The sequence below is a fragment of the Lagopus muta genome, chromosome 3 (genome assembly GCF_023343835.1).
Source record: "Lagopus muta isolate bLagMut1 chromosome 3, bLagMut1 primary, whole genome shotgun sequence".
NCBI classification, from domain to species: Eukaryota; Metazoa; Chordata; class Aves; order Galliformes; family Phasianidae; genus Lagopus; species Lagopus muta.
The window spans coordinates 59,602,901-59,615,180 of record NC_064435.1 but is presented as its reverse complement, the minus strand read 5'-3'; the positions used below and the strand labels follow the sequence as shown (position 1 = coordinate 59,615,180).

General features: G+C 37.4%; 2 protein-coding genes across 2 annotated transcripts in view; one reads left to right on the top strand and one right to left on the bottom strand.

The window, feature by feature from the left end:
* Positions 1–10,210, bottom strand: part of LOC125690635 (dynein axonemal heavy chain 5-like) — a 145,193-nt gene extending 134,983 nt beyond the window's left edge. Inside the window, exons 1-8 of the mRNA XM_048939240.1 lie at positions 10,120–10,210; positions 9,821–9,921; positions 7,617–7,805; positions 7,452–7,526; positions 5,476–5,562; positions 3,444–3,515; positions 2,331–2,354; positions 1,328–1,429 (exon numbers count right to left, since the gene is read on the bottom strand). Coding sequence (XP_048795197.1) covers positions 1,328–1,429; positions 2,331–2,354; positions 3,444–3,515; positions 5,476–5,562; positions 7,452–7,526; positions 7,617–7,805; positions 9,821–9,886 — 615 coding nt within the window. The 5' untranslated portion in view covers positions 9,887–9,921; positions 10,120–10,210. The remainder of the gene's footprint in view (positions 1–1,327; positions 1,430–2,330; positions 2,355–3,443; positions 3,516–5,475; positions 5,563–7,451; positions 7,527–7,616; positions 7,806–9,820; positions 9,922–10,119) is intronic.
* CTNNAL1 (catenin alpha like 1) overlaps positions 1–12,280 on the top strand; it is a 596,511-nt gene that overhangs the window by 391,206 nt on the left and 193,025 nt on the right. The gene's annotated exons all lie outside the window — the stretch shown is intronic.

Below are 12,280 nucleotides of genomic sequence, written 5' to 3'. Positions count from 1 at the left end.
TTAAATTATTTATTTATTAGAAAGCTATTTCTTATTTATGGCAGTATATTAAGGTTTATCAGTAAACCTCTCTGAATGTGCTCATCAGTACTATGGCATAAGCATTTCAAAGTGTGCATTGATTTAATTATTCTGTTACATAACATCTTAAGTAGAATGGAATCATTTTCATCAGAGTGTCTAGTAAGATGATATATTTTGGTTTTAGGAGAAAAACTGTTGATAACACACTGGTGTTTCTGTTAAGCAGTGTTGCATAGAGCCAAGGCCACTCACAGTGAAGGGCCCAAGGAGCTCAGAGGGAGAGAGAACTGGAACAACTGACTTAAATTGGCCAAAGGGATAGTCCATACCATATGACACCACGTGAAAGGAGTTTTGAACAGGGTAGGAGTTCATTTCAATCTCTTCCACTGCTCGGGGACTAGCTGAGCCATTTACATGTGCATAACATACATACATATACACATATTTGTCATAATTATTATCCTTTTCTTTTTCTCTATCTTAGTAAATAGTTTTATCTCAACACATGCGTTCTACTTTGTTTTCTTTTCAATTCTCTCCTCCATCCCACTGGAAAGGAGAGGAGTAAGCTGTGCTGCTGAGCCACCTGATGAGTTAAACCAGACAAGACGATACAAATCAGCATAAGGCTCTCAAAAAGTAAAAGACAACTCCATGTCCTCACACTCAATCTTCTTTATTGTTTTTCCCCACTCTGATTTGGCAACTTCCAAACAGAGAAAATAAATTTTAATCTCCCTTATTACTCCAGGTTTTGAGAAAATGTGAGCATAAATTAATAGGATTTGACACTACCATTCTCAAAAGACACTGAGGTTTATTCTATTTTTTACTTCTGGACATGTACTTCTAGAAGAAACAGAACCAACTGTGATGCTTTGCAAGCTCCATTAAAAAAAGGACAACTAAACGATGCTGAATAACCTGGCTGCGAAAGCACATCCTGTCTATGCTCTGGGATAAAACTATGGACAGATCTTTAGCTCTACCAGAAGGACTTGGCACTTCTTTCAATCCAAGCTTAATACAATTAGAATTAAATGATCACAGTTTTGCCTTCAAATGGAATGGCTGCTATACCATTTTCTTTGTCATGAGCATTGCAACTGTTTTGAAAATAAGCAGTAACTACATGAATTTCAAACACTTAAATACAAATTGCATGACTCTCATAAAGGCCTATATTTGACTTGCATATTTTTATGGCCAGCTTTTTGTTCATCAGATGCACAACATACAGCAGTCACTTACCTTAATTCCAAAAGTTCTTGAGAAAAACAAAATCTATCTATTTGATTACCTGTTGGGATTTAAGTGCTGGTATCATGATCTGGGACAAGAACAATTCCAGACCCTGAAGGATATTTCCATTAGAACAATCGAAGGTGCCAAAATTCACCTCCTTTGGGAAGAAACAAAAGGTAATAAAATGGACGTAAACTTTTACATTATACTATTTCAGTAAAATTCAATACAGATATAGCTCATAACTTCCAACATTTCATGAGGACACTGACCCTGATACAGAATTTGCTTTTGCTATTAATTAAAATTCAGCTGGAAATTCTAGGACTTGCCATACTCACCAGAAAAATCTGTCTCATATTGTAGCAAATACTTCAGTAACCAGTTAAGATTAACCACTTAATATCAATACATTAATCTTAAGAAAATTTTATGTCTATATTTCTCCAGCAGAAGAATGGCTTCCATCTATCATAAGCGTCTAAAAATTGCACGCCTTCCTAGTGTTGAATGGACTAGTTGGCTATTCTGTTACTGCCATTTTGCCTATATAATGCATATACATTCTGAACCCGGACCATGAGCTCTTTACCACCCATACTGTCTACCTATTGTGGCTCTGTGTGTATTTCTTATTAGCAGAGAGTGGCATTCATAACTTCCAAACTGCACATACACTGAATTTTTTTGGCTTCATCATAATGAAAGCTTCACTGATCTGGAGAGAATATTCAGTAGTGTCTTGGAAGCTTCTACTCCCAACCTTTTCCTGTGCAAAGACAGCAATTCTGAAGTGCTTTTGGAATGGCAAGTGCAAATGAATTTCTGGATATGATTTGAAACAAAAGATTCAGCTATTTCTCTTGAGAAATAGGAGGGGGAAATCCTTCTATTTCTGTGATTCTGAGATTCCCTTTTCAAGTATTTCTACGCAGCTCTGCAGGACAAACCAAAATTAGCCAAACCGGTCTGAGCCCCAAGCTTCATCAGTGTGAAAACTGGCTGGCTTAAAAGTACGGTTGTTTTATCTTCTGTGCCTTCTGAAAATTTTGTCTTACCTGCAGAATCAAGTTTGACAGCCCCTGCCAAAAAAAAAGTGACCACAAGAAAACCAGAGAGAATGCACCAAGGCAATTAACTGAGTTCAAACAACCATTAGCACTAGTACCCAACTGAACTAGGACTTACAGAGCCAGAGAATAGGAACCTTACGAACTACTCCAGCACTTCTGGATCAGGTATTTGTAAAATTTAAAACCACTGCTACAAAGCACACAGTCAGGAACTGAAGTACTAATTTCCATGACTGTAAGTGAAAAAACATTTGTTACTACTTTTGACTGCTCAAATAGAACACATTAACCTATTAGTGAAGAATAAAAAGAAAATATCTGTGTTACTAAAAACAGTGCATGAATATTTTTGAAAAGATAATTTCAGGGTTATCACATTTTCCTCTTTCATGTCTACTTTTTAGAATTATAGAATGGCCTGGGTTGAAAAGGGCCACAAATGATCATCGAGTTTCAACCCCCTGCTATGTGCAGGGTCACCAACCACCACACCAGGCTGCCCAGAGCCACATCCAGCCTTGAGTGCCTCCAGAAATGGAGTACCCACAACCTCCTTGGGCAACATGGATGGATCCCCTTCACGAAAAAATACAGCAACTATTTCCCATGCAAACATGTATCTCTGAAAGCAATAAAAGGTTGTTCTGGTACTTTTCTTATACTCTAATAAAGCTATTAGAGACAGAAAAACCTTGCTTTAATTTCAAGGATGAATGTTATTTTACATATTTTAGAAGACAGAGCTATTTAAATATGGCATATTCAAAATTCAGGTTCGTTCATTATCAGAAAATTTCTGTATCGAGGACTACATTCCTTGCCTCTAATAAATTTATTTTTCATGGTACATTAATAATGAATTTTTATTATTTAAATTTTTGTTTTTTATAATATTGCAGATAGCTACTTTTGTAATTATTAGAACATTACTGAATCACAAATACATTTTTGATGAAAAGAAACTTGTTAAAAACACAACTAAGCATTTTCATGAAAACGCTCCCCATTTCCTTTTCTGATTCCAGTAGAACTAGTGGAGTTGAGTAAAGGTTTAAGAATTTTAAGTGCACTGCAAACACTGCAAGATTTTTGACTGACCTGGCAAACATTTGATGCGGTTATAACTTTATCTGACATCCTTAGGAAAAACGCACAGATTCCTGTAAAGTTCTGTAAAAAGCACAAAATACATAAAGATAAAAAGAATGCACATTTACAGCAAGAGTAATCTACTTAATAACATGTTGAAAACAAAATTCAGAATATATATATATTACTGAAAAAAGTAGTGAACTGTTTGTAAGATATTTAAGCACATCAGAAACACACCTCTGGACTGAGCAGTCCAATATCACATCTCTGACGGGAAAACGCAGGTTAGGGAAAGCATGTGAGTGATGCTACTTCCTGTGCTCTGTTCCCTCACATTCACATTCCCTCACCACCTGCAATACATGTCTGAGAGCTGCTGGATAACTTGCTCCTGTCTAGTCGTTTTAGCATCCATTTATGGACCTATCCACGATACTGTCTAATCCTTTTTTGATTCTGTTGACATAAGTTCAGAGAAGAAAACGAAATATATACTCAGCTTTCAAATATTTAGAATGCATTTCATACATACTTAGACCAGAATGAACCATCTTAAAAGGATGTTTTTTTTTTTTATTAACTGAAAGATTATTCAAAACTTCTGATTGAAATATTTTAAACAAATTTTCATCCTTTTTTTTTTTTAAATGAACTGCAGTAATGTAAGTTTCAAATCAGCTCTGCAAATCACGCTTATTTTTAATCTATTAATTAAAATCACTTTAAAAAGTTGAAAAGCCTTTCCAATTGACTCAGCTCACAAGTTGTTCAAAAGAACAAATAGTCCTATTTACAACAAATACAATTCAATTGTACAATGTAATGTGTATTATTCTTCGTTGTACACTGCTTTTACACAATACCATCATGCTGGACAGTATGGGCACGTGCAAACAGAACATCAAATGCTTTCTACTGGAAAAAGAGAATTCATAAAAATATAATTTTGCACAGGAAAATATCAACTTTGGCCAAAAATTCTATTTTTCAGTAAGAAATCTCAAACAGAAACTTAGTGCCACTGAAGCTTAAAATCTAGCCATTTTCAATCTATTCATGAATTAGAAAAAAAAAAAGCCATTTCTCATTTTCATTTTTAATTGTTTTTATTATCCTTCTTATGGTTAAGCAATGAAAACTCTGCAGGCTTCCAGAGTGCAATACTGACATAGTTCTCTTGATGATAGTTTACTTCAAAAATAGAAAAATTCATCTACGTCTCATGATTATTTTTTTATTCTTCACTTCCTGTGAAAAATGGCAAAGAAGCTCTCACACAGCAATACCACAGAGAGTAATGCTTTCATACTTTCCCATTCTCCAGACAGTTCCCTCCCTAATCCTCTGAAAGCAGGAAAGAATTCTGCAGCTGTCCTTTATAACAAACATGTTAACAATGTCAGTGCGAGCACAATGAGAAAACAAAACCAAAAAATCATTTCAATGCCTTATTCAAAGAAAATTGAAGATGGTACACCTAATTGCCCCCAGAAGAAATCAACAGAAAGAAAATAAATTCAAAATCTTAATGACACTCCTGAATAATACTTCAACATCACATAAGGATGTAGTTATAAGAACTAGAATTAAATAAAGGAATTAATAAATATATTTTTGGAGCAATGGGCAGTATTATTATGTTCTATTAAGATAAAGGAATAACACCATTGCCAGAAGAAACCACTGCTATAGCACAAATACGAGGAAACACAAAAACACTAAAGACGTGGGATGCCATGTTAGACAGGCCAACAAAAATGTTGAGACTTTTAATAAAATAAAACCTTGTTAAAAATTGTAAGACTTTCTCTCGTATCAGACAGCAAAATCCACCAATCTCCACTTCTTTCCAGATCAGATTCATTACCGTTAAATTCCAATCTCGGTTCAAGAAACGTGTGAAGAACGTGGTCTAAGTTCTTGAATACTAAATGTGAGTTATAAAACGTTGCTTTAACACTGCACAACTGTTACAGTGCTCTTTTCTTCCCCTTCATTTTCCTTTGCAAATGTCAACTAAGAAATTTTTCAACCATACCTCTGTAGAGCCCGTGGTAAGAAATAACTTCTTCTGAAGGAAACTGTTGGTTGATCCATCTGACCTCAATGAAGCATTTGATGTTTGCTGGCAATTGAATTATAAATACAAGGTTAATAAAATAAAAACTACCTTTATAGACATAATCATACTTGAATATGTGAATAACAACTAAGCACGTTGTGAATCAGTAATATCCAAGTAGAATTTGCAAAGTTGGATTTATTTGGGGAATAAGCCAATTAATTAGACTGTACCCAGTAAACAATTTCCTCATCTTGTTATTTCAGAAAAAAATTGAAGAATAATGAAAAAAAATCAGAAAATATGTAATGCAAATGAATATTAAGTGCTTAATGGAGCCATTTCTTCTTTGGAAACAAATGAGATGTCTCACAGAAAGCGTCATGTGACTAGTCAGCGAAGTCCAACTCCATCAGTTGGATCCTGCCAACAACATGGATAAATTTTGTTTTATGCCCATATCTCTAATCATGTATCACACTGAAAAACTTTCTTTCAGAGAAGCCTTGCCTCTCATTCTCCTCCACTGAGACATCCCTCTTCATTACAACCTCCTCTCTCTGAAGCAACAAAAACATGTAAGCCTGATCAAGACCTACTTCCCTCTCAGTTTCTGACACAAACATAAATAGAAAATAATTTGCAGAACCATTCAAGAATAGAAGAGAAAATCACGTGAAAATGGCTTGTGAACACCTCTTTTCCAAGTTTGAGGAAAGAACTCTTCCTAAAAAGTCAAACTTTCAGTTCCTGCTGGACCAAATTATGTGAGGTATGACATATATCACCCTCAACACCAAATCATATTTTCTTATTTACTATGCACAGTCTCAAAAATAAAAAAAAACCTATTAAATGCAGAAATGAAAAATTTCATTTAAGCCATGTTGGACACTTATTTCTGCCTTGTCAGCTACGGAAAATGCTTTCAAGATCTTAGTTGCATCATGACTCAAGTCGGAAGAATGCGTTCATCCCAGAGACGTGCATATGCAGTCCCAGTGAAATGAAAAACTGTTTTTGACAACTGAGCTGATTCTGTACTTGGCAAAGTCTCTAGACAATTCCAGTAATTTTCAGAAATATAGCTTACAATGAATGTGTAATTCCTTCTTGCACTTAAGAGAATCAGGCACTAAACATCAGTTTTTCTCCCTAACAATCCTAAGATACCATCTTCACCCATTAGTCCATCATAACATAGTTCCTCAGTGGCATAACCAGAAAGAATTGTGGTAGGACCTCAGCAGTTCAGGGAGCTCACCACAGTCACATTAGGCAATTTCAAGATCATTTAGCACCTTCTCATATCACATGCTCAGTGGAAGCTGAACATATGATTTTGGGTTTTATGAACAGGCTCCTCAAAATTGAAAGGGAAAGAAATACAGCTTTGGGACCACAACTACCATATTTTTATTTATCATTTTCCAAGCTTAACATTCTTCTCCAAAGCATGAGACAGACCAGAATATGAAGAAACCTTAATCTAGAAAGAAATTTTTCTCCTTCTTGAATCCGTGCTTTACCACAATGGAGTTGGTACAGTTCAAACCAAAGGACAAAGATATTCTTCCTCCAACAGTTCCCCATTCCTCTAATACTTACATCAGCCCATCTAGTCCTTTTAAACTCTGAACACTGTGCATACTTGACCTCACCTATGCGTTGCTTTTTGTTGTATTTTTTTTTTTCTTGAAGACTGGATTAATATTTTATTGTCCATTTTTATGTTAATAAAGACAGTATCAAACAATGCCACAGGGCATTCTCCTGTTTCCATACAAGTCAAGATGACAGTGTCTGAAGAATGAGATTCAAGTTCTTTTCCATTTTCTTTGGCATAAAGAAAAAAAAAAGTTGCTGAAAGTTTGCTAGGATTTCCTTTATTTTGCCACAGTTATGTGATTTCAAAAAAAGCTATTTTTGCAGAAGCGATAATAGAAACATACCTGCAAAACATCTTGGTAAAAGAACAGTAACTTTTTAAGTCCATTAGGAGCAAAGAATTGTTCTATAAGTTGAAACTAAAAACAAAATTACAACAGCATTAATTGTGAGGCAGTTTCAAAGAACTGGAAAATTTGGAAAGGTATTTAATAATAATAAATATTTACCTTGTCATCAGAAATAATGGCCTCCTCCACTTGCTGCTCATTTAAGTCTATTCCATCTGATAACTTTGATATCAAATACTTGTATCTTTCATCTATCTGAGATCTTCTCTCATCTTTGGCGACTTTAGCTTGCTTAGCTAGCTCTTTCCTAGTTTCACTGGAAAGCACTATACTTTTCTTACCAGTTGTCTAGAAAATAAAAGTTTGTTACAGACAGATCATTTTTCCCCACAGTTATTTTATACTGCATTTAAGGATTGTATTTTTTTACTGTTAATCTTTAAGGTGTTTTCATAACTACTTCAAGCAGGACCATGGAAAGATTGTATCAAAGGAAAAGAAAGCAAAAATAAAAATCACTATTACTTATTACAAAACACTAACAATTAACTTGTTAGTTCAAAATTGCTTCCCAGCATAAAGCAGTTACCATAGAAACTTCAGAACAGGACCTCAGAATCAGATACGGATCCTGGCACTGTAATGGCTCTTATTTCAAATCGCAGCTTTATGAATCTAGCTTTCAAACTTCTAGATGTCCATACTCCAAATCTGGGACCAGATCCATTACTACCCTCTCAGCATTTTAACATACAGTATCAAGTTATTATCTCAGTGGAAAAAGAAAATAAAACAGATCCACCATAGAATCAGTCACCACTGGAACAAATAATTGATATTTAATATGCAAGTCATATATAGGAAGTGGAAAAGTGGTAAAGAAGAAAATTTATATAGACAAAATGTTTTTTAAAGTCTTCATAACGATGTAAGCAGACTAATTATGTTAACTAATATTTTTAAGTAATCTAATACTTTTAGGCAATCTTCAGAAGCTGTACAGAGAAGAAAAGATTTGGGTCAAAAAGTCACCAGGCTAAGGATTCCTCTTTACACATAACTCTCAGTAATGCAAGTGCCTGGAACACCTAGAGGGTTCCTATAACTCACGATTTTTAATGGAGAAAAACAATGATAAATTACTTCACCTTTCCAGTACTCTCAATTAGGAACAGCAGTTGAACAATCCTCTTTTAGAACAGAATTGTTTGTAATTAAACAAACAAACCCAACAAAAAAAACCCACCCAAGTATCAGTAGCTGTTGGTCAGTACCATTCTCATGTTTATATAAGACCCACCGTTTCTGACTCAGAGTTCCTTCTTCTATACAGATCCCTGTTACATATGTCAGTCTCTTATAATCTCTGGGCCCCATGCTAACAGCTGGATCTCTTGCATATGCCTTTCTTGAGGCAGTATTCAGTTTCTCTTTCCCCCAGGTCAAATGTAATTCAGCAAAAGCCAAAAAACTCCCACATTATAGAATGTAAAATTATTAGAGATAACAAGGATTTACATTCTTATTGTTGTTAAATCTCTATAAGCATTCTCTGGTGGCAATTTCTTTCCTATTTGCATCTTAGCAAGGATACTAGAAGCCAAATACTAAATGTAATTTCTTCTGTGCTGTTTCATCAAGAGTACAAGATGACCAAACTTAATTTAACAAATGCTGCCTTGGTGTCTGAGGCGGAGGAGCACAAGGGAAAGAAAACACAGTGTTCTGACAGTGTTGCAGGAGGAAAAAAAAAAAAAAAAAAAAAGAAAAAAAGAAAAAACCTACCACTTTCTAAAACATATTTTACCTCTGATTCACAGCTTATGGGAGAAACTCATTTTGATGCAGCATAAAATAAACTAACATTTGTGCCAGCCCTTGACTGGATCCAGAAGGAATTAATATCACCTGAATTATTTTAGTTAAATAAGCCTGCTCAGAGCTATGCATCCATAGCAAACAGAAAGCAGCTCACAGAAAGACTCAACTCCCTCCACAAATTAAGACGGTTCATTTAAAGTAACATAAGATATTGAGATGCTACAGATATGACATTATTCAAGTATTCTTAACTAATATAAATCTTCATCTTGGCAAAGAAAAGAGATGATGAAAAATTCTATGAAACAAAAGCCCAATAACACACATGGAGGGCACAGAAAATAAGTGGCCTAACTCTATATGATTTTGAGTGTTTCTATTTCCTTACAGTCAATAGATGAAGTGAACTCTATACCAACCAGTATTAGACAAAACTTTGTCTAATTTTGTCAGTGACAATTTCAAGAGCAACTTGTGCAGAAGAAAATTTAACAGGCAAAAGGCAGCTGAGTCACCACCTCTGTTAGAATGAATACACTTGCCAGAAGAGCAGAAGCCCAAGATGATCCTGTGACAGCAGATTCTAGTTCAGTGCTCCTTGTCTTCATGACCCCTCTAAGTCTACGATACTTACTTTCGGTGCCTAGGGAAAAAGAAGCAGTGTAGAATACATGAGCATTAGTAGAAATCTTTAGAAACTGTTAGGGGAATATCTTTTAATGGCTGTATAATCAATGGATATCAAGTTGTTACAATCACAATATAATCAAGAGAGTTAGGCAAAGTGGACAATGATAACAAAAGAGAATAAATGGAAAGCTTACCCTTATGCTAGGCTCACCTACAAAACACCAGAAGAGGCGATCTCCAGAAGAGATCCTTCCCCACTGGTAGCCAGCTCTTAAATAGGTCTAGGAGCCAGGCTCCACCCCTTCCGGCAGCACAGGTGAATTGCCTTCAGCTGTGCTCCTCTGGCTGACTCATGGCTCACCTCAGGTGATCAATCAGAGGTTCAGGCTGTGACTCAGCAGTTCCCGTACAATGGCTTACAGCGAGTCACATTCTTTATTTTTTCTCAAGTTCTATGTTTTAAATGGTTTCTTCATACAGAAGAATAGGTAGGCAGAATTCTGCGCTCTCCTCAGCGAACAAGCCAGTCATTTCACCGTAGATTATCAAGTTGGGCAGGTATATCTTTCCCTTGCTGAATCCACACTAGAACATCAGTCAGCTCCCTCAGTGTTTGTGAGTCCATCCTACCAGAGCCCATGGACTCACTTTTGTTCAGTTTGCTTAAGTATTCCCTGGTCTGGTAGAAGAGGATGAGGTTAGAGAGTTCTTAAGCAAAATGGACATATCTAAGATCACGGGTTACAGCCAGGAATGCTGAAGGAGATGGTGATGTCCTTGAGGAGCCATGCTCAATAATCTTTAAGCTATTCAATCTGTTATTACTGCTAATATTTTTTAGAAAAAGAGATATCATGCTATATGCCATACTATATACTATACTATAGCATACTACTAATTTTAATTCCAGAAAATTTGTTCTAATCGCATTACTATGATTCAACACTAGGAACTGTGGTAAGGGATTGGAGTTAGCACTATACTTGGACCTATAAATATAAATATAAGTATATGCACGTGCATGTACTTGCATGTACTTATTCATAAAGCTGAAAAGTGTATGTCGTGGTTCCTACACTGGGACATTCCTAAAAGCATGTATCCACTCAGTGTATGTGAACAACTGATATACATTTAAATACTTCACTAATCAGTTGCTCACATTGTTCCTGGATTTTTTTCCCCTACACGGTAAACAGGAAGTATCATAGAATGGCCTGCGTTAAAAAGGATACAATGATCATCTAGTTTCAACCCCCCTGCTATGTGCAGGGTCGCCAACCACCAGACCAGGCTGCCCAGAGCCACATCCAGCCTGGCCTTGAATGCCTCCAGGGATGGGGCATCTACAACCTCCTTGGGCAGCCTGCTTCAGTGTGTCACCACCCTCTGAGTGAAAAACTTCCTCCTAATAGCTAACCTAAACCTCTCCTGTTTCAGTTTAAGACCATTCCCCCTTGTCCTATCACTATCTACCCTTGTCAACAGTCGTTTTTCATTCCTCTTTATACACTCCTTTCAAATACTGGAAGGTCACAATGAGGTCTCCCCCAAGCCTTCCACAGTACTTACCACTGCTCTCTCTCTTACCCTTTTTTAGAGCAATGAGAGGTGGACAGAGTTCAGTGTCAGTTTTGGATGAGGGCTGCATTCTCCCCAGTTGCGCTGACTCCTGCTGCGCAGGGAGATCAGGAAAGGAGTGCAGCTCATCTCTCCCCCTGAACTCCGTCTCATCTCCCACAGCCTCCTCCATCTCCACCGCCACTCAACCATTGACCTAAATCAACAAAACAGAAAATGACCCTATAACGCAATACTGTTAACAACCAATCACAGTCAGCACGTGCATCCCTGTTGTAGCATCGCAGAATCACACAGTCGTTAAGGCTCGAAAAGACCTCTAAGGTCACGCAGGCCAACCCCCAACCCACCCGCGCCATGCTCACTGACCACGTCCCTCAGAGCCGCATCCGCACGGCTCCCGAACGCCTCCAGGGACGGTGACCCCCCCACCTCCCTGTGCATCATCCCGTGCCGCTGCCTCGCTGCTCTATTCTGTGAAGCAACGTTTCGCTCCGCCAATCCCACCTCCGACGATCCCCCTGCGCCGGGCTGCGTCCTGCCGAGCTCCCTGCTCGGTCTCAGCGCTCGCAGCCTCTCCGGCACTGCCCGCAGCTGCTATGGCAACCCCTACACAAACGCAGCTGCCAGGCTGCGAGTTGCAACGCGTTTCTCCCCGTTTCCCACGAGCTTCTAATTTAACTCCTCTCCTACGCGTTTTGTAGCGTCCCGCGGTGTTGTACGACACACAGCTACAGGCAAGCAGCAGCCACGCGCCTCGGTAGACCCCAGAGCCACCGCGAAAACAGCCA